The sequence below is a fragment of the Lagenorhynchus albirostris genome, chromosome 19 (genome assembly GCF_949774975.1).
Source record: "Lagenorhynchus albirostris chromosome 19, mLagAlb1.1, whole genome shotgun sequence".
Taxonomy (NCBI): Eukaryota; Metazoa; Chordata; class Mammalia; order Artiodactyla; family Delphinidae; genus Lagenorhynchus; species Lagenorhynchus albirostris.
This window is the reverse complement of record NC_083113.1, coordinates 17955314-17982017: the sequence shown is the minus strand read 5'-3', so window position 1 is coordinate 17982017 and position 26704 is coordinate 17955314. Positions and strand designations below refer to the sequence as shown.

At 37.6% G+C, this 26704-nt stretch overlaps 1 protein-coding gene across 5 annotated transcripts in view; it reads left to right on the top strand.

Moving 5' to 3' along the window:
- The window catches only part of LSM14A (LSM14A mRNA processing body assembly factor), a 56006-nt gene that overhangs the window by 11371 nt on the left and 17931 nt on the right, over nt 1-26704 (top strand). For all 5 annotated transcript variants that reach the window (XM_060129703.1, XM_060129706.1, XM_060129705.1 and 2 more), the window contains exons 2-3: nt 14171-14334; nt 17036-17165. In XM_060129703.1, the coding sequence (XP_059985686.1) occupies nt 14171-14334; nt 17036-17165 (294 nt within the window). The remainder of the gene's footprint in view (nt 1-14170; nt 14335-17035; nt 17166-26704) is intronic.

Sequence of the window (26704 nt, the reverse complement as noted above, 5' to 3'; positions counted from 1 at the left end):
AATATTCCCTAATAGAAGGAAAGTAGTGTGAAGAATGGACCAAAGGAGAAAGTGCAGGTGTGCAGAAGGCAGAGGTTTGTGGTGACAGGCTGTGGTATGATTCAAAGTCCAGGCCTGTGGAATCTTATTTTTTAAAGCTCCCCGCCCAAGTAAAAAAAATCCAGAGCCTGCTTACTACTGTCCTGCTGTCAGGGTCTGTGCAGGGTAGTACGTTTTGGAGAGATAGCTTAATGAGTGAAGATCTTTTAATATTTAAATAATTAAACCTTGTATTAAACCCTTATATAACAGCTATTCCAAATATATAGTATCTCAAATAGTTTCAGCAAAAGTTTATATATGATATTGGATTTGCACCAAGCACTGTACTTAAGGATAAATATTGGATATTGGATTTGCACCAAGAACTGTACTTAAGGATAAATATCAGGAGAAAAAAAAAATACCAAGTGCAGCTTTTAAATCCATGTGCTGTTTTTTCTGTTTGCCCATCCTATTGATGTCCAGCTATTTCTTTTTGCTGTAAATAGTCATTTTCCCATTTTATTCTAAGTAGGTTTATTGTGTAACTTAATTCAATTCCTTTGGTATTAAACAATGCTCAGCAATTTTGGAAATAGCTTACTTAGTAGCTTTTTCCACTGTAGAATTTATTCAAGAAATATTCAAAATCAAAACTACCATGAGGTATCACCTCACACCAGTCAGAACGGCCATCATCAAAAAATCTACAAACAATAAATGCTGGAGAGGGTGTGGAGAACAGGGAACCCTCCTGCACTGTTGGTGGGAATGTAAATTGATACAGCCACTATGGAGAACAGTATGGAGGTTCCTTAAACTAATAATAGAACTACCATACAAACCAGCAATCCCAGTACTGGGCATATACCCTGAGAAAACCATAATTCAAAAAGAGTCATGTACAACAAAGTTCATTGCATCTCTATTTACAATAGCCAGGACATGGAAGCAACCTAAGTGTTCATCGACAGATGAATGGCTAAAGAAGATGTGGCACATATATACAATGGAATATTACTCAGCCACAAAAAGAAACAAAATTGAGTTATTTGTAGTGAGGTGGATGGACCTAGAGTCTGTCCTACAGAGTGAAGTAAGTCAGAAAGAGAAAAACAAATACCGTATGCTAACACATATATATGGAATCTAAAAAAAAAAAAAAAGTTATGAAGAACCTAGGGGCAGGATGGGAATAAAGACGGCAGACATAGAGAATGGACTTGAGGACACAGGGAGGGGGAAGGGTAAGCTGGGAGGAAGTGAGAGAGTGTCATTGACATATATACACTACCAAATGTAAAATAGATAGCTAGTGGGAAGCAGCTGCATAGCACAGGGAGATCAGCTAGGTGCTTTGTGTCCACCTAGAGGGGTGGGATAGGGAGGGTGGGAGGGAGACGCAAGAGGGAGATTTGGGAATATATGTACACATATAGCCGATTCACTTTGTTATGCTGCAGAAACTAACACACCATTGTAAAGCAATTATACTCCAATAAAGATGTTTAAAAAAAAAAAAGAAATATTCAGATGTCAGCAATATGTAGGGCACTGTGTTAGATACTGTGGTAGTTAACAAAGATACAGATCTTTGTCCTGAAGATCTTTCACTTTTAGAAGAGGTAGGTATATCCAATGGTAGAATACTGTGTGATTTTTAGAGGAAGAATGTGTTACTTCCATCTGGGAATATCACTGGTGGAGTTGTGTGATGGCTAGTGTTGTGTCAATTTGGCTGGGCCACAGTGCCCAGATATTTGGTCAAATATTCTGGACCTTTCTGAAGGTGTTTTTTTAACCAGATTAATTTTTAAATTAAAGCATATTTACTCTCCATGATGTGGGACGTGGGTGGGCCTCATCCAGTCAAGTTGAAGGCCCTAATAGAACAAAGACTGACCTCCTCTGAGCAAGAAGGAATTCTGCCAGCAGACCACCTTTGGACTCAAACACAACTCTTCTCTAGGTCTCCAGCCTGCTGGCCTACTCTGCACATTTGGGATTTTCACATGAGCCCAATTTCTTAAAATAAATCTCTGTGTGTGTGTGTGTGTGTATACGTGCATCCTGTTGGTTCTGTTTCTCTGGAGAACCATGAGGAATACAAGTAGTATCCAAGCTGAAATTTAGGATAGGTCAGATGTGGGGAGGAGTTTTGGTAGAGGACGGAAAACCTGCTCCGTGTGTGGAGAATAATGAGCTTGGTTGGAACTTAAGTTTGGGTAAGTGTCTGGGACCAGGTCTTACAACTGATACTTGACAGGAGTTTTAACTTTAAGACTACATCAGGGGGATTCCCTGGTGGTGCAGTGGTTAAGAATCCGCGTGCCAATGCAGGGAACACGGGTTTGAGCCCTGATCTGGGGAGATCGCACATGCCGCGGAGCAACTAAGCCCATGTGCCACAGCTGCTGAGCGTGCGCTCTAGAGCCCGTGAGCCACAACTACTGAAGCCCATGTGCCTAGAACCCGTGCTCTGCAACAAGAGAAGCCACCACAGTGAGAAGCCCATGCACTGCAACAAAGAGTAGCCCCTGCTCACCGCAACTAGAGAAAGCCTGCACGCAACAATGAAGACCTAACGCAGCCAAAAATAAATAAATTAATTAAAAAATAATATATATTTTTAAAAACGACACTATAAATGTTATTCTAGATTTCCATTTGAACTTAGCCTTAGTTTCACAACTAACTTTTGGACATTTCTTGAATGATTCAACCTTTTGTTTATTGCTCTCCCATTTTAGTATTCAACAGACTTATTTTTCTTCTTCATCAGTCAGTATTAGAGCCTAATTTATAATTTTTAGTTTGTGTCCAAAAGTTAAGCCTTGGGACTTCCCTGGTGGTCCAGTGGTTAAGACTGCGCCTTCCATTGCAGGGGGTGCAGGTTCAGTCCCTGGTCAGGGAGCTAAGATCCCACATGCCTCAGGGGGACTGAAAATCCAAAACATAAAGCAGAAGCAATATTGTAACAAATTCAGTAAAGACTTAAAAAAAAAGAAAAAGTTAAGGCTTTTGGAAAATATTAATGTTATTTTGAGGATGGTAACCATACTTGACTATGGACATATTTATCATTTAAACTTAGAAAGCTTTGGTATTTTATAATGGACGTATTGTATTGGGAATTTGGTCACTATAGCTCTTCCCTGTAGTCATGTACTATGACTATGGGTATGGGTGTTAATATACTGTTAACCAGGTTTGACAGTGTGATATTTGAGCTTGCCTTGATTTAGAGATAGAGATATTTTAGATAAATGATTTTGCCAGAACTTTGACCCTATCTCTTTTTTTAAAAAAGAGTATCATGGTATACATTTTTATTAATAAATCTTTGCTATTTGTAGCCAGAGTGGGGAATTGATTATATTCTTTTAAGACTAATAGAAAAAAGAAGTATTTTCCCTACTTCCCCCTCTTTTGAACACTGGCCTAAAATTTGGGCTTTCCTAGTTTGGGGAATAAGAAAAACTAGAATACTTATTAAAGCAAGGTAACAACATGATGAAGTTGAGAATATAGAGGGCAACCACGCCTAGTTTTAACATTCTCATCCAACTATTATTATTTTGTGTATTCTCTTACCAGCTATATTTGTAGGGATGTGTGTGTGTGTGGTTTTTTGTTTTTGTTTTTGTTTTGTCTCACCGTGCGGCACGTGGGATCTTAGTTTCCGTACCAGGAAGACCAGGGCTTGAACCCGTGCCCCCTGCAGTGGAAGTGCAGAGTCTTAACCACTGGACTGCCAGTGAAGTCCCTGTGTATGTTATTGATGTGAAATTCATATAACATACAATTAACCATTATAAAGTGTATGATTCAGTGGCATTTAGTTTAGTCACAGTGTTGTGTAACCACTACCTCTCCTTAATTTCAAAACTTTTTCATCACCTTGGGAAAATACCCCTTACCCATTAAGTAATTCCCTCCTCATTTCCCCGCCTTTCCTCAATAACCACTAATCTGCTTTCTGTCTCTCTGGCTTTTCCTATTCTGGATATATTATATAAAAGGGATTGTATAATAGGTGACTTTTGTGTCTGTCTTCTTTCACTTAGCATAATGCTTTGGAGCTTCTTTCTAGCTGTAACATGTATCAGCATTTTGGTTTTTGGTTTTTTTTTTTTTTGCGGTACACGGGCCTCTCACTGTTGTGGCCTCTCCCGCTGCGGAGCACAGGCTCCGAACGCGCAGGCTCAGCGGCCATGGCTCACGGGCCCAGCCGCCCCGCGGCATGTGGGATCCTCCCAGACCGGGGCACAAGCCCGTGTCCCTGTGTCCCCTGCATCAGCAGGCGTACTCCCAACCACTGCGCCACCAGGGAAGCCCTGTATCAGCATTTTGTTCCTTTTTATGGCTGGATAATACTCGTGTGTGTGTGTGTGTGTGTGTGTGTGTGTGTGTGTGTGTGTGTGTGTGTGTGTAAAAAACACAGTTTGTTCATCTGTTGATGGGCATTTGGGTAGTTTCCAACTTTTGACTATTATGAATAATACTACTTGAAACATTCATTTCTGTGTGGACATAGGTTTTTTATATATGAGTGAAATTGCTGAGTCATTTGGTTATTATATGTTTAGTTTTTTGAGGAACCACCAAGCTATTTTCCACAGCAGCTGCACCATTTCACATTTCTACCAGCAGTGTGCAAGGGTTCCTATTTCTCCACATCCTCGTCAATATTTGTTATTTTCTGATTTTATTACTAAAGCCATCCTGGTAGTTGTGAAGTGGTATTTCATGTTGGTTTTGATTTGCATTTCCGTAATGACTTATGATATTAAACATCTTTTCATGATCTTGTTGGCTATTTGTATATCTTCTTTTGAGAAGTGTCTCCAAGTTTTTGCTCATTTTTAATTGGATTGTTTGTCTTTAACAATTTGTTGAGTTCTTTATATATTCTACATATTAAACGCTTATATATGACTTACAAACATTTCTCTTATTTCATAGCTTGTCTTTTAATATTCTTAATACTGTTTAAGAAGGGGTTTAATTTTTATGAAGGGTTTAATTTTTTTTTTAACATCTTTATTGGGGTATAATTGCTTTACAATGGTGTGTTAGTTTCTGCTTTATAACAAAGTGAATCAGTCATACATAAACATATGTTCCCATTAAAGGGTTTAATTTTTATGAAGTCCAATTCATCTCTTTCTTCTGTCGCTGTTGCTTTTAGTGTCAAATCTAAGAATCCGTTGTCAAATTCAGGGTCATAAAGATTACTCCTATGTTCTCTTAATATTTTTATAGTTTTGGCTCTTATATTTAGGTCACTGACCCACTGAAAGAAAAATTCTGTGTTTCTCTTCCATTCTAGCTTCCAAATTGTGGGTGGGGGGGGGTTTCCCACATCAATCAATTCTCCAACTCCTTGGGCACCAACTGGGTGTCCTACAATTTAACTCAATTCTGACACTGTCTATCTGAAGTTAGTGTCAGTTACCACAGGTTAAGGGCTCAGTTCCATAAGACTTCCCCCCACCCACTCCCCACAGCAGTCTCAAGGCCCAGCTTGTGACCTGTATTTTTAACCAACTGGTTATAAATTGGGGGTTGCCACAACCCCTTCCTTGGTTTGATCATTTGCTAGAACAGCACACAGAACTCAGGAAAACAGTTTACTTGTTAGATTACTGGTTTATTATAAAAGGATACAACTCAGGAACAGTCGGATGAAAGAGATGTAGAGGGCAAAATGTGGGAAGTGGTGCCGAGCTCCCGTGCCTTCTGTAGGCACATCACCCTCCCAGCACCTCCACATCTTTACCAGCCAGGGAGCTCTCCAAAACCCATAGTTTACAGATTTTTATGGAGGCTTCATCACATAGGCGTGATCAATTATTAACTCAATCTCAAGTCCCTCTCCCTCCTTAGAGGGTGGGAGGTGAGGCTGAAAGTTTCAAGCTCCTTATCATAGCTTCGTCTTTCTGATGTCCAGCCCCCTTCCTGAAGCTATCCAGGACTTCACCAAGAGTCTCCTCATTAGAGCAAAAGATGCTCTGATATCACCCAGGAAATTCCAAGAGATTTAGGAGCTCTATGTCAGAAGCCAGGGTCAAAGACCAAACATTAGAGCAAAAGATGCTCTTAGTACCTTTATCTCTTAGGAAATTACAGAAGTTTTAGGCACTCTGGCCAGGAGCTAGAGATAAAGACATATATATATATATATATATATATATATATATATATATATATGTATTTCTTATGATATCTTAATATCACACCCACTTAGGGATAATTTTTGTATATGGAGTAAGGTACGATTTCACCCTCATTCTTTCACATTTATCTAGTTGTCCCAGAACTTTTTTATTATTTTTTTATTATTATTATTATTTTTTTTGCTGTACACGGGCCTCTCACTGTTGTGGCCTCTCCCGTTGAGGAGCATAGGCTCCGGACGCACAGGCTCAACAGCCATGGCTCACGGGCCCAGCCGCTCCGCGGCATGTGGGATCTTCCCGGACCAGGGCACGAACCCATGTCCTCTGCATCGGCAGGCGGACTCTCAACCACTGTGCCACCAGGGAAGCCCAGAACATTTTTTGAAGAGACTGTTCTATTATCCCTGTTTAACAGTCTTGGACCCTTGTCTAAAATTAATTGGTCATAGATGTTTGGGTTTATTTCTGGACTCTGTATTCCATCCCATAAATCTATATGTCATTATGCCAGTACCACACTATTTTGACTACTGTAGCTTTGTAGTAGATTTTGAAATCAGGAAGTATGAGTCCTCCAATGTTTTCAAAATTCTTTTGTCTATTCAGGCTCCCTTGAAGTTCCATATAAATTTGAGAGCTAGCTTTTCCATTTCTGGGGGAAGGGGGAAGGCCATTGTAATTTTGATAGAGACTGCACTGAATCTGTAGATCACTTTGGGGAGCATTGTAATCTTAAGTCTTCCAATCCATGAACCTGGGATGACTTTCCATTTATTTAGGTCTTCAGTTTCTTTCAGCAACATTTTGTAATTGTTAGTGTACAAGTTTTTTACCTCCTTGGTTAAATTTATTCTTAGATATTTTATTCCTTTGGATGCTGTTGTAAGTGGGATTGTTTTCTTAGTTTCCTTTTTGGATTGGTCATTGTTGGTAGGTAGAAACACGGCTGATTTTTGTGCTGATGTTGTACCTGTAACTTTGCTGACTTCATTTATTAGCTCTAGTAGTTTTTTAAAAAATAGGTTTTATGGACTTTTCTATATATGGAATCGTGTCATCTGCAAGAAGAGTTTCACTTCTTTCTTATTTGGATACCTTTTATTTCTTTTTCTTGCCTAATTGTGCTGGCTAAGACTTCTAGTACATTGTTGAATAGCAGTGGTGAAAGTGGACATCCTTGTCTTGTTTCTGTTCTTAGGGGAATATTTTCTGTCTTTCACCATTGAATGTGATGTTAACTGTGGGTTTTTCATATATGCCCTTTATCATGTAAAGTAAGTTTTCTTCCTTTCCTAGTTTGCTAAGTATTTTTACCATGAAAGGGTGTTAAATTTAACAACCACTTTTCCTGCATCTATTGCAGGAAACCTGTGGCGTTCCCCCCTACCTTGGTCTATTAATATGGCATATTACATTGAATTTTTTTGTGTGTTAAACCACCCTTGCATTCTTAGAATAAAATCCCAGTTGGTCATGGTTTATAGTCCTTTTAATGTACTGTTGAATTCAGTCTGCCAGTATTTTGTTGAGGGTGTTTGTGTCTGTATTCATAAGAGATATTGGTCTGTAGTTTTCTTACAGTATCTTTGTCTGTCCTTGGTGTCAGGGTAATGCTGGCCTAATAGAATGTGTTAGGAAGTGTTCCCTTTTCTTCTGTTTTTTTGGAGAGGTTTGAGTAGGATTGATGTTAAAATGTTTAGTAAAATTCACCAGTGAAACTGGACCTGGTTCTTTGGAGGTTTTTGATTACTGGTCCAGTCTCTTGTTGGACCTGTTAAAGATCTGTTGAGATTTTCTATTTCTTCTTGAGTCAGTTTTGGTAATTTGTATGTTTCTGGGAATTTTTCTTTTTTGTCTAGTTTATCTATTTTGTTGGCATACGTTGTCTGTAGTATTCTGAGTCTTTTAATCTCTGTAAAGTTGGTAGTAATGTCCTTGCTTTCATCTGACTTTAGTTATTTACATCTGCTCATCTTTTTCTTTAGTCAGTCTAGTCTAGCTAAAGGTTTGTCTATTTTGTTGATCTTTTCAAAGAACCAATTTTTGGCTTTGATGATTCTGTTTTTCTGTTCTCTATGTTGTTCATCTCATCCCTAATCCAGTATAAATTCCTTCCTTCCTTCTGCTGGATTTGGGTTTAGTTTGTTCTTTTTCTAGTTTCTTAATAAAGATCATTTGAGATTCTTTTAGTGTAGCATTTATAAATTTCCTGCTTGAGTATGGCATTCTCTACATCCCCTGATTTTGGCAGGGGGTATTTTCTTTTCCAATTGTCTTCAGATTTTTCTTAATTTCCCTAGTGATTTCTTCTTTGACTTATTGGTTCTTTAAGAGTCAGTTTAATTTACACGTACTTGTGAATTTTCCAGTTTCCCTTCTATTATTAATTTCTAGCTTCATTCCACTGTGGTCAGAGAATATTTCATAAAATTCAATCCTTTTCAATTTATTGAGAGTTGGTTTTGGCCTAAAATTTGGTCTGTCCTGAAAAATGTTCCATGTGCAATTTAGAATAATGTACATTCTGCTGTTGTTGAGGGGGGAAGGATATGCTAACTCTTCTAAATGCCTTCACCAGCACTACTAGGGAAGCCACTTGTGCCCTGCCCTTGAGGGTTGAAACAATGGCCAGCCTCTGTGCTGGGCCCTCAGTGAATTTTCAGGCAGATCATGTCATACAACCCTAATTTTTTGGAGGACAGGATCCCTGTTGCCCACCTGGCATCAGCAAGCTGCACCAGAAACATGGGCCACTGTCCCCACAGCTGCCCTTGACAGAGATGGGAGATGATGAATGGTAATAGCCAGCCACTCTGCAAAATGCCAGAATTCACCAAAGGTTACTGGCCTCTTTCTTCATTGGTGCTCCCTTGGATGCTACAGGCATTTGACTAGATTCCATAGTTCCACAAAGGTTAATTCAGACTGTTTGCCAGCCCAATAGTTGTTTGGGTGGAGGGACCAATTCCTGGATCTTCCTACTCTACCATCTTCCATGATGTCACTGACATATATGTTTTAATTTCAGATAGTTGTAATCTTTTGAAAATAATAGTTTTATAATCTGCCTCATACATAGAATGTTTAATGTTACTGTATATTTACCTAATACACAATATATTATTGTATATCAAATATATTATTTGATGTAACGAATAATATAGCAGTCTATTTTGAAAAAAAGTGGACAGAGTTGTAGAACTCTAAGTAAGAAATTACATTTCATAAATAATGTTATGTTTTGACCTCCTTCTTTAGGTACCTTTTCACCAGCACTTGCCCAGTAATTTCCAAACTGGCCCTCTGCTTCCTTTTTGATTTTATTTTCCAAGTCACAGAAGAAAATATACTGGAGGATAGTGGTTGCCAGGGGCTACGGGTAGGAGGAAATGATACACTGTGGTTCAATGGGTATAAAGTTTCCATTAAGCAAGGTGGTAAAGTTGTAGAGCTCTGTTTATAATTAACAATACTGTGATGTACACTTAAAATTTTGTTAAGAGGGTAGATCTCATGTTATGTATTCTTACCACAATTAAGAAAAATAGGGAATTCCCTGGCAGTCCAGTGGTTAGGTAGGACTTGGCACTTTCACTGCTGGGGCCCAGGTTCAATCCCTGGTCCGGGACCTAAGATCCTGCAAGCCAAGTGGTGTGGCCAAAAAAAAAAGAAAAGAAGAAAAAGAAAATGAATGGAAATGATAGAGTTAACAAAAATGCTGGTGAAGTATACCTAACAATGAAGTCGTCTACCAGCTTGAAAGAAAAAAATGTAAGGTAGCCTGATGGAAGAAAGTATAAAAAAGAGTTGAATCTGCTGTTGGAGACAATGAAAGAGTGCATCAGGATCAGGGAGAACCATGCAATAAGCACTTATAAGACTGATTACATAGCCAAATTGAGCCAAGAGGAAACTTGGGGTGATTGGGCATCATATACTGTTACTCTGTGGCTTTCTGTGTTTAGCTGCTGCCCCCTAAAGTGCAATAAATAAATAAAAATAACAGGTTAAAAAACTTAGGGATGAAACAATGTGATTTTTGACTGTACTGACATAATTCCCTTACTAACCAGTTGCACATGAGCTAATTCATGTATTGAAATGTTTTGTAGCAGAATAGTACTAGTAATTTTCTACCTTTTCTGTGTTTGTCCGGCCTTCTCTCTTTCTACTCTCAATGTCCAGGTTTCAACCTTCACCACCTCTCATTTGTTCTGTTATCTTCCAGACATGTGTTCCCTTCTGATTGCTCTTCTAATTAACTTATTCTTTATAATGCTACAAGAACTGTCTGTTGAAAACATTAAATCTGATCAAATCGGTTTCCATCATTAGAGCCTGTTTCTCAAACTCATGGTCTCTGTTTTCATACTGTTTCATTTTCCCTCTTTTGCTGTATGGTAGCTTTTTTTTTTTTAAGGGAACTTTTATTTTTATTTATTTATTTTTGGCTGCATTGATCTTTGTTGCTGCGCTGGCTTTCTCTAGTTGCGGTGAGCGAGGGCTACTCTTCATTGCGGTGCGTGGGCTTCTCATAGCAGTGGATTTTCTTGTTGAGGACCACGGACTCTAGGCACGCGGGCTGCAGTTGTTGTGGCACGAGGGCTCAGTAGTTGTGGCTTGCGGGCTCTAGAGCTCAGGCTCAGTAGTTGTGGCGCATGGGTTTAGTTGTTCCGCGGCATGTGGGATCTTCCTGGACCAGGGCTCGAACCCGTGTCCCCTGCATTGGCGGCAGATTCTTAACCACTGCACCACCAGGGAAGCCCGGTAACAGTTTTCTTCATACCATATTTTGGAAAGTATGCCTTTAGTTTTCAACTCTATTGTTGGTTACCTTTAGGACTGCAAATAACAAATTTTTAAGCCTACATATGTTAATTTATCAACTTCCCCCCAAATTTTATGAGGTGACTCCTACTATAAAAGATGAGTATTAATTTATAAATTTCCTTTTGTGTTTCCTCTGCTTCTTGTCATTTTCATCTCCCAATTTTTGTTAGAATACTGTGTGAAATAGGTACCATCCTAATTTTTGCAACACTTTGTAACTTTGTAGTCTTTTTCAGAACTATTAAATTTACATTCTATTCTAGCACCTTAGTAAATTGTCACATATATTTATGTGCTTAAATGGATTTGTTGTCCATCTCTTATTTTTTGATGGCACTGTTTCTGTGAGTTCTTTATTTTGATGTAGCAAAGGATAAGTCTGTATGGCTTATAGTGCACTAATTTTTTTTTTCCTGGAAGTACAGTGAAACCTGATCAAATTTAGGTCTTTATGTCAGGATGCTTGTTATATCTTTAGTTATATTTTCTCTTATTTGTTCTGTTGTCTTTCTCAGAGACTGTTCTGCTTATTGTTGATATGTTTTATTAGTTCTGTTATATTTGCCTTGTCTATTTTTTCTTTCCTTAACTATGCTACCTTTTCTTTTCAGTATCATTTTGATCATAAGAGTTTTATTTTTCTTGAGAATGTAAAGCAGTTCTTTCTGAAATTTTCTTCTGTTTCCTGTGATAAATATTAATCCTGAATGGATTTTTCATCTTTCTTTTGACTACATGGGTATAGTTTGAATGGTTTTGTTATGCCTTAGAAAGCCTAGTAGAGCTTCTCTTTGGTTTTGTAAATAGATGGAAGACCTTTAACCCCACCCCACCTGCCTGCAGCTTCAGGATGAGCTAATCTGTTACTTTGGAGGTCTGGGACTTTATAAAGCATTGTATGGTGGCGATAGTGGTGGTGCTAAGTTTAGGAGTGAGATTGGCCTACTTGTAATTTTATTAGTCTTGCTTTTTCTAATTCTTTTTGGCCTTCCTTTTGGTTAAAGGACAAGATGTAGGACCTTGTCACTTGCTCCCGCCCTGATAAAGTATTGTTCGGCCACCAGAGGAAGGGATGCTTCAGCTAGGACGTCCTACATCTTTTCCTTTATCACATCTGTGTCCCCGTCCACCAGGTTGGAGGGTGCCTGGGAAAATTTCTCAGCATGCTACGTGTGGATTCTGGACTTGGTCTTCTGGTTTGTACTAACTTATTCAGTATCTGAATGATAGTTTTTAATAAAGCTTTATGGTATAGGTTTGAGGTATTTTCCTGGTTTAAGGATATTTAAACTTTTTAATTTTCTTTAGTTTTTAGGGAGGCATATTCTGCAAACCTACAACCATGCCATCATCTTTCCTGGAAGTCTCATAAGTACTAGAAAGAATTTTTAGGATTTAAAAAAAGGCATTATTTAAACTGAAATCTTTATTTTCTATCTAGCTATGGATCAATTCTGCAGAAAAATGCATACATTCAAAACTTTCCACAATGTTAAGGTGTTTACTTCCTCTAGGGCACTCTTTAAATGAATAATATCTGATATTGAAAACTTTCTTATTTGGAGTTTCTATAGGGATATCAACATCAGAAGTCTCCTAAGATAGTGAACCTGAAACTTTAGTATTCATAAGAAACTCTTGAGGAATTGGTTTAAAATGCAGATTTCTATACCCTCTTCCCAGAAGATTTGAGTCAGTGGATTTGAGAATCTTTCTAGCTTACCCTGATGCAGGTGGTCCACAGTTCACCTTTGAGTAATGCTATCTTAAGTGTTAAAATAATCAGATTTAATTATGAGATAGATATTTTAGGTAACTAGGGCATTTCAGGCTATCCCATGGAACTGAATAGTTTGACAGCTGCTTTCCTTGGCTTCTAGAGGACGTACTATTCACCAAGATGGATATTCTTTCCATTTTCTTCTCTTAAACCCAAAGCTCAGTTTCCAAAACTTTGGGATTTTTGTAGATTGGGAAAGTCTTCACATCTTCACTTACTACACACACACACACACACACACACACACACACACACACACACACACACAGACACACACACACACACACACACACACACACACACACACACACAAAATGCTGCCAGTTTTTTATTTTGCTGAATGAGGGCATTAAAAATAAATAACAATGAAGGACATTTTTAACACCTCCTCTTATCACAACCACCAAAGATATAAGTAAATAAAAATGTAGGAAGAACACAACCTCATAATACCGATAGTCTTGTTTGTTTTTTTAAAGATAACTTTTTTTTTTTTTTTTGCAGTGTTGGGTCTTTGTCGCTGCGCGCGGGCTCCCTCTAGTTGCAGTGAGCGGGGGCTACTCTTCGTTGCCGTGCGTGGGCTTCTCATTGCAGTGGCTTCTCTTGTGGAGCACGGGCTCTAGGCACGCGGGCTTCAGTAGTTGTGGCTCACGGGCTGTAGAGCACAGGCTCGGTAGTTGTGGTGCACGGGCTTAGTTGCTGAGCAGCATGTGGGATCTTCCCGGACCAGGGCTCGAACCCGTGTCCCCTGCATTGGCAGGCAGATTCTTTTTTTTTTTAATATATAAATTTATTTATTTTATTTATTTGTTTTTGGCCGCATTAGGTCTTCATTGCTCTGTGCAGACTTTCTAGTTGCGGCGAGCGGGGGCTACTCTTTGTTGCGGTGCGCAGGCTTCTCATTGCAGTGGCTTCTCTTGTGGAGCATGGGCTCTAGACGTGCAGGCTTCAGTAGTTGTGGCATGTGGGCTCAGTAGTTGTGACTCGCAGGCTCTAGAGCGCAGGCTCAGTAGTTATGACGCACGGACTTAGTTGCTCTGCAGCATGTGGGATCTTCCCGGACCAGGGCTCAAACCCGTGTCCCTTGCATTGGCAGGCGGATTCTTAACCACTGCGCCACCAGGGAAGCCCCGCTGCCCTGCCAATAGTCTTTTAAATTGAACACATTTAACTCTATGCAAAACCCACTCTGTTTTCCACTTAAGAAAAAAAATTTACTTAGCTACAAATTAATGAATACTTTCTTATGGATGGCATTTAAGAACTGCTCTTTAGTACTTGAAACAGTGCATTGTAAGAGGCACTAGCTGAATACAGTGAGTAGACATGTACCTCATATCCTCTGTTTTCTCACCAGTTCGGTCCTTTGGTACAGAAGACAGACCAACAGATCGTCCAATACCACCTCGAGATGAAGTCTTTGAATACATTATATTCCGTGGGAGTGATATTAAAGACCTCACTGTTTGTGAGCCACCAAAACCACAATGTTCTTTGCCTCAGGACCCAGCTATCGTTCAGGTAACATAGTAAATTTGTCTTGGAGTTCAAGTAAATTTCATGCACATAACTAGCCTTGGATTTTGCCTCTCCTTGTTTTTGTTTTTTAAATTTTCTCGATTAAATGTTCATATAAGCTTATTACCGTTTTCTAGTTACCTGGATACCCAAAATAACTGGATAATGTTCTCACCCAGGTTTTTCTCTTTAGATAATAAGTTGGGACTAAATAGATTAAGAAATAGCTGAGGAATTAATTTTTATCATAAGGTACTTTCTGATTTCAACAATGGTTAAAATAGCTAACATTTATTGAGATCTGACTTTATAAGAAGCACTATTCAAAGCACTGCACATATAATAGGACAATCCTCACAACACCCTCTCAGCTTGGTACTATAGTTATTCTCATTTTTATAATCCTCATTTTTATAAGTGAGGAAATTGAAGTAGACCCATAATTTGAACAGACCCAGGAATTCTGGCTCTAGAATCCAGGATCCATGCCACTATACTATTCACATGTGGATCATATTACAAACCAGGGTGGTGATGGCTACTCTTAGGTAAGATGACTAAGTTTAATGAAAAAAATGCTAAATCACATTATATATGATATGTTTGTTACATAGTATACATGCAATGCAAAAATATAAAAGGATTTTAACACGTACAGATACGTTGTTCAATTCCCAAATGAAGTATTAAAGAAGACGATCCTAAGTATTCTCATTAAGAGAAGGTTTTTTTTAATGAGCGAATTTATTTATTTGGTTTTATTCTTGTCTGTGTTGGGTCTTCGTTGCTGTGCGCGGGCTTTCTCTAGTTGTGGCACGCAGGCTTTCTCTAGTTGCGGCGAGCGGGGGCTACTCTTCGTTACGGTGCACGGGCTTCTCATTGTTGTGGCTTCTCTTGTTGCAGAGCACGGGCTGTAGGTGCACAGGCTTCAGTAGTTGTGGCGCATGAGCTTAGTTGCTCCATGGCATGTGGGATCTTCCCGGACCAGGGATTGAACCCATGTCCCCTGCATTGGCAGGCGGATTCTTAACGACTGTGCCACCAGGGAAGCCCGAGGAATTATAAAATTTGTATATTTTATTTAAAACAGAAACACATGATGTCTAAAAGATTGTAAATTATGAATTAAAGAAGATGTTCATTATAGTACCTGTTTATATGTTAATTGGAAGCACATAGAAGCTCTGAATTTCTACTATAGCAGCAGAGGAAGCAGGTTAACATGAGTGTTTTTAGTTCCTGGCATAGATGATTAAAAACTTTGTGGCCCCCATATGGTTTTTCTGCTGAATCCATTTTCTTCTCAGGTTTTTTTCTTGTCAAAAGTCTTTGGTCATTTGCAGTAAAATATGCTTGTTGGGTTTTTTTAACTTCCTCTTTTTTATGCTGTGAGTGATAAAAATCTTAGGTTTTCACAAAACTGACTATTAAAATATATATTATCTTGCATAGAATGTGCCTTCCAGCTATTAAAAGGAAATACCTAATGAACTCTTCTAAAGAAAATATTAAGTACTATATAAAATTAAAATGGGGAAAAAAAGAGAAAGTACCTTTTAACATTTACTTACTATTTTTCTGAGTATAAGATAAGCTTTTTAAGAAATAAAAAATTTGGTTCTTGCAACATAAACTGAAGAAATTCTCTACTCTTACCTATCCCCTGCTTTTTAAGTCTTACTTTTGAGGAATTAAGTCTGAAAGAATTCTGAGAAAGTGCGAACTTCTTAAATGGAGGGAGAGGAGACACATTCTCATAGAAATAGCTGCCTACACCGAAGAGCAATGTTATCGGACTCTCATATCTTTTGATAACTCTCCAGAGAACAACTTATTTCATCAGTCAGTTTTATGGAATGACAATAACCTAGAGAGCACAATTCAAAATGATTTTTAAAAACTTCTTCCAACCACTGTAAATTTTGGCTTTTGATCTTTTGATTCATTCGTTCAGTAGTATTTATTGAATACCTGCCATGTGTCTGATACTAGCAGCAAACATACAGACAGGGTTCTGCCATCAGTGAACTTGTATCCTGGTGGCTGTTAATACACTTCATATTTATATTATCAAACTTTATGTTAAGATAAATTAATGTATATATATACATATTAATATATTTATATATATGTATTTTAGGTTTAGTAAGAAGCTTTTTATAAAGTGCTCTTTAACGTAATAATAACTATTTAAAAGTGTAAGTAGTAAGTGGTTTTGTACAGGATAGTTTGTTTCTGCATTTCTTTCCCATAAATTTAATAGTATACCTCAAGTGATTGAAAATAAGAGTAAAATCAAAAGTGAGATGTCTTACTTATGTCACCACCAGACTGAAACTTAGTACTATAACGAAATTTGATTTTTCTCATATTTTTTCTTTAAGCAAAGTTAGTTTACTTATTCGGGTAACTTTTCTTCGGTTCTTTCCTAAATCTGTTGTAAAACTGAACTCAGAGGAGCAGTTCATTGTAGAAAAAAGCATTTATAAATCACATTGCGTACAATTGACACATGTATATAAATTCTGCAATCAGGTTATTCAGCTGTTTTAACATTAAATGCATGTTGCAAGTTGTTATAATTGCTTTTGTGTCTAGTAGTTGTAATTTAATAGTTTTCTTTAAAATGTAAATATCTGAATTTCTTTCCATTATGTACATATTGCTTAGAGCCTGGAAAATTAACCCATGATCTCTTCTTCAGTCTTCACTAGGCTCATCTACTTCTTCATTCCAGTCAGTGGGCTCCTATGGACCTTTCGGCAGGATGCCAACGTACAGTCAATTCAGTCCAAGTTCATTAGTCGGGCAGCAGTTTGGGGCTGTTGGTGTTGGTATGTTGTGCTTTTTTCCTTTTTTTTCTTTCTTTTTTGTATATTTCCCTGTCTTTACCACAAAGATATATAAAACCACAAATTTTCAGACATATTGTTTGGTGTTCCTTTTGTAGCCTATTATTTTAAAGACTTTATTTTAATGCCCTTAATGATTAGTGGTTCTATAAAGGCCATCTCTTAGAATGCTAACATTAAAAAAAAATCTAGATATATCCAATTACCAAATTTTATTGAATGTTATTTTAAATTTACATAAGATATATCCATTTAAAATAAGCATTTTTTCCAACATTGTGGGTTTTCAAAAAGGGAAGTAGAGATAATGCCATTATTAGGGAGCAATATCAATATATAACACTATAAGGAGAAAGTATAGGAGGGCTAGGCTAGTAACAGTCCTGTTTATGATTGGAGGACAAAGGTTATCATGTACAAAAGCTAGGTATAATCAGATCAGATTTTTTTGTGTTTATTTTTATAGTTGTGCATTTTAGCTCTTAAGTACACCTTTATTGAAATTTCCACAATAAAGAAGAGTTTTAAATCTCAAACTCTAGCCCTTAATCTTTTTTAATTCCATTGAAATAATCACTTATCAGTTTATTTCACTGATCACAAATCCAGTTTCAGGTTTATCTTGAAACTCATTAGTATGTTAACAGGTTTTGTTAAAATTAATTCCTTTCTATGAATATTTTTTATATAGTTGTGACTTTCCAAGTATGTAAATGTTTTACTTATTCACAAAATAAAAAGCAATGGGAAAAAAGTAAATCCAAAAATTGAATGAATACAAACAGAAACAACTATATCAGATAACATAACCACACAGAAATAAGAATTCAAGTAAATTTTTACACTCTTAGTAAGATATATTGTAGGAATAAATACAACTATTAAAAAAAACTTGACTTAGGGTTTATTATTGGTAGTGGTATTGGTGGTGTTAATTTTGAAACTATTTTGTATGTATTATAGGATAGGGCAAATGAGTAATATATTGATGTTGTTGAGAAATGGTATTCTTACCTTGGAGAAGGGAGATATAAATATGGAATGGGGAAAGGTAAAGAAGAACGCTATGGTGGTGAATGTGAATTGGAGGTATAGGTGTGAACTCATTTTTTAAAAACTGGTTGTTTCCTGACTCTGTTCATAGAAAGGGCCTGGAAGCAGTGATACCCAGTAGCAAAGAACGTGTATAAACCCAGTTCTTGCTTTCTAGATACCTCTCCCCACTAAAAGGGATCTAGGCCCCTTTTAAAAAGAAGAGGAAAAAGAGGAAACAATGCTTTTAGAATAACACTAGCTAATAAATAGAAAGAGTGGTGGACATAGAAAATCACCATTTTGTAATCTCTAGTGAAATAATTAACAAGGATTATCAGTGGATGCTAAAATCATTGGGTGAATGGTGTTGGAACAGGATATTTAAATGATCTTAAAAGTATCATCCCACAGTTTACTTATTAATTCCAAAGGGAGAAAATGTGCCTTTATAATGGAGAGATCTGATGGTCACCATCTTAATTAAGTCGTCAAGTTTGGCATTGCCATGATTAATGATTATATGTCTGCTGATGTGATGATATGGGGGAAGGGGGGTAAACAACTTCACTTCTGTGGTATTCTTGCTGAAAATGCAGACTCTAATCATGAAGAAATTGAGATATATATTCAGAATGCCAGGCTCTTCAAAGGATTCAATGTTGTAAAGAACAGAGGCAGCGGGACTGGTTTTTTTTTAATTGCATTCGATCTTTATTTTATTTTATTTTAATTAATTTATTATTTATTCTTGGCTGTGTTGGGTCTTTGTTGCTGTGCATGGGCTTTCTTTAGTTGCGGCGAGCGGGGGCTACTCTTCCGTTGTGTTGCGCGGGCTTCTCATTGTGGTAGCTTCTCTTGTTGAGGAGCACAGGCTCTAGGCAAGTGGGCTTTAGAGCGCAGGCTCAGTAGTTGTGGCGCACGGGCTTAGTTGCTCCGTGGTATGTGGGATCTTCCCGGACCAGGGCTCGAACCCATATTCCCTGTGTTGGCAGGCGGATTCTTAACCTCTGCGCCACCAGGGAAGTCCTGGGACTGTTTTAGACTTGGGAAGACTGAAGAGACATAGCATCCAAATATAATATGTGATTGGATCGCAAGTTTTAGGAGAAGTTGATAATAAAGAATGTTTTAGGACTACTGAGGAACTTTGAGTAAGGACTAAATGTTGGATGGTGTTATTGTTTATTTTCTTATATGTGGTAATGGTATTGTGGTTAACCATATAAGAGAATGTCTGTTTTGGGGAGATAATTTTGAAGTATTTAAGGGTGAAGAGGCAAACTGATTGTAGTCTATATAGGAAAAAGAGAATTGTGTATATCACAACATGAAGAAATGGAATAGGCGTGGCAAGATGTTAGTAGTTGGTGAGCTAGATGGAGGAATATATTGATATTCAGTGTACTCCTCTTTCAATTTTGACACAGGTTTGACATTTTTCAAATTTATTTATTTTTGTTGGGGGGTGGGTTGTAACCCAGACATTCATCCCTAATCAAAATTTAAATATTTAATTACTTTCAGATTTATTGTTGGATTGGTGAAATAGGGTAGCTTTGGTCCACGTACCTTCTAATCCTAGTCAAGTGAAGATCAATGTTGCTTATACATGTTAATCAAGATATACTCTTAAAAAAAAAAGATATACTCTACGTTAGTTATAACTGTTAGAATCCTATTCTGAGGATTCAGATAAGGGACAGTTGCAAATTATATTATCCTTTTGAGACTCCTTTCACTAAGTTGAATAGTTAGCTAACATTTGGATTATTGTACTTACCTTCTACATTACTGTGAAGTTTGCATAACTTAATATGTATAAAGCATTTGAACAGCATCTAGCACAAAGTATCTACATAATAAATACTGCTTCTGCTATTCTTCACATCCTGCTCCTCTAATCAAAGTATTTTGTGGTGGTGAAATATATATTCCTTATAAATGCTTTTATCTAATTTTGATATTGGAGGTTGCTGGTTTAGTGTTCTTTGGGTGTCAAAAAGGTAGAAGGTTTTGCTTGTGCTTTCCATGTGGGTAGACTTAATTTTTCCAGTGACAGATTTTTTTCGTTTGTTTTTTTGCGGTACGCGGGCCTCTCACTGTTGTGGCCTCTCCTGTCGCGGAGCACAGGCTCCGGACGCGCAGGCTCAGCGGCCATGGCTCACGGGCCCAGGCACTCCGCGGCATGTGGGATCTTCCCGGACCGGGGCACGAACCCGTGTCCCCTGCATCGGCAGGCGGACGCTCAACCACTGTGCCACCAGGGAAGCCCTGACAGATTATTTTTGATTGTTTGATTTTCATACTGGCAGAACAATTTTTGGAGTGGCTACTTAGAGAACTATATATAGTATTTAGAAGTAGTTAAACGAGGAGGAGGAAAACTGTAGCATTGATTAAGGTGGCAGATGTTTTTTAGAAACGGAATTAACTTAGATATAGTTTGTGTTGGTAAAATTAAGCCAGATTTTAATTTAAGCCTCTTGTTTTCATTTTCTGTGCCTAATATTCTGATGTAAAGAGAAAGTTTAAATAAATCAAGATTACACTATTGCTGTTTGGGAGGAATTTTTTCTATTTTAATTTTCGTAGTTTTATTTGCAATTTATATCATGAAGGGTTAATATCCTGAATATCTAAAGAGCTTCTAAAAATAAAGCTCTACAATCCAACAGAAAAATTTGTAAAGATTAGAAACTGACTTTGCCTTTTTCAGAAAAAAATAAATACAAATGGCGCTTAAACATGGAAAGATGCTTAAATCTTGCTCATGATAAGAGATATACAGCTTAAGTCATCACCAAGACACCATTTCTCACTATCAATTTGACAAAAACCCAAAAGTTTGAATATATTCTGTTTTGGCAAGATTGTGAAGAAAGAGATACTCTCATACTTTGTTTTTTTTAAGTTGATGCACAAATAATTTTTATGTGCAAAGATTAGGTCATTACTGATGTTAGTTAATTAGGAAAAATTAATTATCTCACAGTAAACTGAAGCATCAAAATAGCCATGACATGCTAAGTCTCATACTACTCTTGTGGGCAAGATGGAGGCATATTGGCTGAACATGGGTTCAGCCAGTGGGTACATTTTAGCTGCTTAAATAGCAGAACCATATTGGACAGTGATTCTCTTAGGTCTCTAGTGTTTTGTACACGTTAATTTTTAATCACTGAGTTTAATGAATACTTAACATGCTTATGAACTTTAAAGTTAGCATAGGGACTTCCCTGGTTGTCTAGTGGTTAAGAATCTGCCTTCCAATGCAGGGGATACGGGTTCGATCCCTGGTCGGGGACCTAAGATCTCACATGCCGCAGGACAACTAAGCCCACACACTGCAACTACTGAGCACACGGGCCACAGCAAGAGAGCCCGCATGCCACAACTACAGAGCCCACATGCTCTGGAGCCCACGCGCTGCAACAAGGAGCCCACGCTGCAGCAGAGGATCCCACATGCTGCAACGAAGATCCCATGTGTTGCACCTGAGACCTGACACAGCCAAAAATAAAATTAATAAATAAATAAAGTTAGCATAAACCAGGAGGGTGTTTCATGCATTAAGGATGACAAAGGATTGTTAAAGATCTGCATAGGGGCAATTCCCTGGCAGTCCATTGGTCAGGACTCCCTGCCTCCACTGCAGAGGGCACAGGTTTGATCCCTGGTCAGGGAACTAATCCCTCATGCCACGTGGTGTAGCCTAAATAAATAAATAAATATATCTACTTTGGTAATGTATAAAGGAATTAAACATTCTAGTTAAAAAGCAGAGATCATCAAACTGAATTTTTTTTAAAAAGACCCTGCTATGTGATGTTTATAAGAGATGAATTAAAAGACAGAAAGTTAAAGAACAGAAAAAGGCATGACATACCATACAAACACTGATAACAAGAAAACTGTGTTAGGAAAATTAACATCAGACAAAGCAGCTTAAAGATCAGGAGTACTGCCAAAGATAAAGAAGGATTCTTCATAACAGTACATCAGGAAACTGTAACAATCCTAGATGTGTGTGTAACTTTTATAAAATAGTACACCAACACCAACAATTGCAGAAAGTAGATTCTTTTAAGTAAATATTGATCAATCAATGGGATAGATCAAATCCTGGTCCATAAACTGAGTTACATTAAATTCAGAAGGATTGAAATCATACGTGGTATCTTCTCAAACCACAAAGAAATTAAATTTGGAATTAATAAAGATAACTTGAAAAATATACAAATAGTATATTTCTGTTTGCTCAATACAGAAATTGAGCAAATTTACAAAAATCACTAATGAATTAAAGAAGAAATCATAGGAGAAATAAGATATTTTTAAATATAATGATCATAAAGTACAACATATCAAAATTTGTGAGTGGAGCTTAAGCATTGCTTAGGGGAAATTTCATACCTTTAAATACATATATAAGAAAACAAGATTTTTTTTTTTTTTTTTTTGCGGTACGCAGGCCTCTCACTGTTGTGGCCTCTCCCGTTGCGGAGCACAGGCTCCGGACGCACAGGCTCAGCGGCCATGGCTCACGGGCCCAGCCGCTCTGCAGCATGTGGGATCTTCCCGGACCAGGGCACGAACCCATGTCCCCTGCATCGGCAGGTGGACTCTCAACCACTGTACCACCAGGGAAGCCCCCAAAACAAGAATATTTTAAAATCAGTGCTCTAAGCTGCCAGCTTATTAAGAAGCTAAAAAAAAGGAAAGAAAATTAGCCCAAAAGTACTAGAAGGAAGAAAAAATTTAAAGCAGAAATCAAGGAAATAGAAACAAGTCAAAAATATATATATAATATCATCAAAGCCAGGAGCTGGTTCTTGGAAAAATTTCATAAAATTAATGAGCCCCTAGCAAGACTAAACAAGGAAAAAAAGAAGACTCAAATACTGATATCAAGAATGAAAGTATAGGGCTTCCCTGGTGGCGCAGTAGTTGAGAATCTGCCTGCCAACATAGGGGACACGGGTTCGAGCCCTGGTCTGGAAGATCCCACATGCCGCGGAGCAACTAGGCCCGTGAGCCACAACTGCTGAGCCTGCACGTTTGGAGCCTGTGCTCCGCAACAAGAGAAGCCCACGCACCGTGATGAAAAGTGGCCCCCGCTCGCTGCAACTAGAGAAAGCCCTGGCACGGAAACGAAGACCCAATACAGCCAAAAATAAATTAATTAATTAAAAAAAAATCAAAAAGAAAAAATGAAAGTGTAGGCATCACTATAGATCCTAAAAGGATAATATGAAGATATTGTGAACAACTTTATGTCAACAGATTTGACATCTCAGATGAAATAGACAAGTTCCTTGAAAATACAACTTTCCTAAACCAACACAGGAGGAAGTACAGTCTCAGTATCACCCTGTTAAAGAAGTTGAAACTAATTTAAAATCTTCTGTAAAGAAAATTCTAGACTATTTGCTTTACTGATAAATTCTACCATTTAGGGAAGAAATAATTTTACCAATCTTACACAAACTCTTTGAGAGAATAAAAGAAGAACACTTCCTAACCAGATAACAAAGGGAAGCTGAGATACCAAAACCTAAATGGTATCTAAATGAAATCAATACAAGAAAATAAAATTACAGCTAATTTCCCTGAACATATATGTAAAAATCCTTAACATAGTATTAGCAGTGGAAGCCAGCAGTTCATAAAAAGGATATTACATAATGACATCTCAGGAATGCAAAGATGTTTTAACATTTGAAAATCATTAGTAATTTACCACATTAACAGAATAAAGGCGAAAAACTGCAATCCCAAGAGATACAGAACAGGCATTTGGTAAAATTCAATACCCATTTATCAACAACTAAGGAATAGGAGGGAGTTTCCTAATCTGAACAGTGAAATGAAAAGCTTACACACATAATGGTGGGATAATGAATGCTTTTCCCTTGAGGTAAGGAATAAAGCGAAAGAATTGTCTTATTTCATGTAGTGTTGTTCTAGAGGTCCTAGTCAGTCCAGTGAGGCAAGAAAATAAATAAATAAATAAAAGATTTAGAGATTGGAAAGGCAGAGCTAAAAATGTCATTATTTGAAGGTGACATGATTGTGTATGTAGAAAATGCAAAGGAATATTCAAGCTACTGGAATGAATAAGTGAATTTAGCATGGTAAGGGAATACATGGTAAATATACAAAAATCAACTGTATTTTTGTATTCAGAACAGACAGTTTGGCAAACTATGGCCTGTGGACCAAATCCCACCAGCCTCCTGTTTTACTGGAATACAGCCATACCCATTTATTTACATGTGGTCTGTGGCTACTTTTACACTACAAGGGCAGAGTTGTATAGTTATAACAGAGAGCATATGGCCTGAAAAGCCTAGAATATTTTATTTACCATCTGGCTACTTATAGATAAAGTTGCAGATCTAGAACAAATTATTGGTAAATGAAATATAAAGTGCAACACAGCTTACAATAGCACCAATAACATCAGATACCCAGGAATGAATGTAACAAAAGATAGTATTTGAAAATCTCTATGTGGTTCTCAGTGGAGGGGAGTTCATTTTACCCCCCTCCCTCAGGGGACATTTGGTAATGCCTGGAGACATTTTTGTTTGTCACAACTGGGTGATACTACTAGCATTTAATGGGTAGAGGCCAGGGATGCTACTTAACATCCTACAATGCATGGGACAACCCCTCTCAACAAAAAATTATCTGGCCCAACACGTCAGTAGTGCTGAAGTTGAGAAAACTCTGCTCTACAATAAAGATCACAGAGCACTGCTGAGAGAATTTAGAGATCTAAATAAATGGAGAGTTAATCCATGCTTATGAGTTAGAATATTCAATATTATTTTTATGATGACACTTTCCCCAGAATTGGTTTACAGGTTGAACACAATCCTGATCAAAATCCCATCACACTTTAAAAATAGAAATTGACATGCTGATTCTAATATTTGTATGGAAATACAAAATCTATAATAGCCAAACTACTCTTGAAGAAAGAGGAAGTTTGAGGTATACACCCGATTTCAAGATTCAGAACAGGGAATTATTGATATAAGAATACACAGATATACCAGGGTAAAGAATAGAGAGTACAGAAATAGACCTACTTAAATGCTGATTTAAGACAAAGATGCCAGTGCAGTTCAATGGAGAAGGGGAAATCTTTATTGTTTTGTTTTGTGAATGATGATTATAAATTTCACTTTTATTTTCCTGTGGATAGAAGGGGAAATCTTTTTAACAAATGATCTTGCAGCAGTTAGATATCTATTTGGAAAAAATTAACAATGACCCCTGCCTCACACTCTACATGAAAAATAATTTGAGATAAATCAATAGCAGCAATGGCACAAGGGAGGTGGGTGTAGTATGACTGGGAAGTCAGAAAAGAGACGGAGGATATAGAAGAGTTTGCTCATGGGGTTGGGTGGCGGTGGGGAGGCAGGCGCAAGCAGTGGGAGATTGAGTCAGAGCAGGATGGAGGTTGAATACGCATCATCAGAGTGGTTTATGTCTTGGTCGTTACCCAGAAATACTAGGGATAATGGGATAGATTCAGCATCCCACAGAATTATTGAGAGCAGTAGTCTCAACATTTCTGGGGATGTTGTGGGAGGTTATATTAGGCCTCTCCTTAGCTGGGACTGCAGCCTGAGTGGATTACACCTCTAAAGGAGTCCCATTCATTCTTATTGTCTGAGGTACTTTGCTGAGTTCTGATGCCCCGTTTTAAGAGAGATATGAACAACTAGAATTCATTAAATTAGGAGAAGTCAAAAGAGGCAAGGCTTAAAGAGCATGTGAAGATGAGAATTGTTGAAGGAACTAGAGTTGCTTAGCTTGGAAATTAGAAGATGTGAGGAATATGATCATAATCTTCAAGTAATTTAAAAGCAGGTAGTTAAACTTCTGTTGTGGAACAAAGAGGTGTAAATGAGTAATGAGAAAAGAGGTAGGCAGATAAGGGGGAGGGCCTTATAAACTAAGGTAAATAGTTTGAACTTTTTTCTTGAGGGCAGTGGAAAGCCATCAGAGAGTCCTAAGCACTGTAGTGATGTGATGATTTTTCTGTTTCATAAAAGATTATTCTCAGTACCACTTTCATATTGAATTTAGAGGTGGGGGAAGAGGGGCTATTGAAACAGTTCCTGCTAGAGAAAACCTATGTATATTAAATACTAAGAGAGCACAGCATATGGAAAGTGATTGATCCATAAATTCTGAAGAAATGTAGAAAAGAAGATTGACATAACCTAGTATAGCAAAGGTCCTTTCCTCATATTTTGTTCCTCATATTACCAGAACTTTTTGTGATTGCTTTAGGCAGAATGCAACCCCACAATACTGTACTGAGGGGAGGCATTAAAATGGACTGGAGTCCATTGTCCACTGCCTTGGAAATGCTGGGAAAGCTCTTCATAGACCTGTCTCCTGATTTGGCTATTTGTGCAGATACTTGGTGTTAAGATAATTGAACCGTAATGTTGGTATTGAAT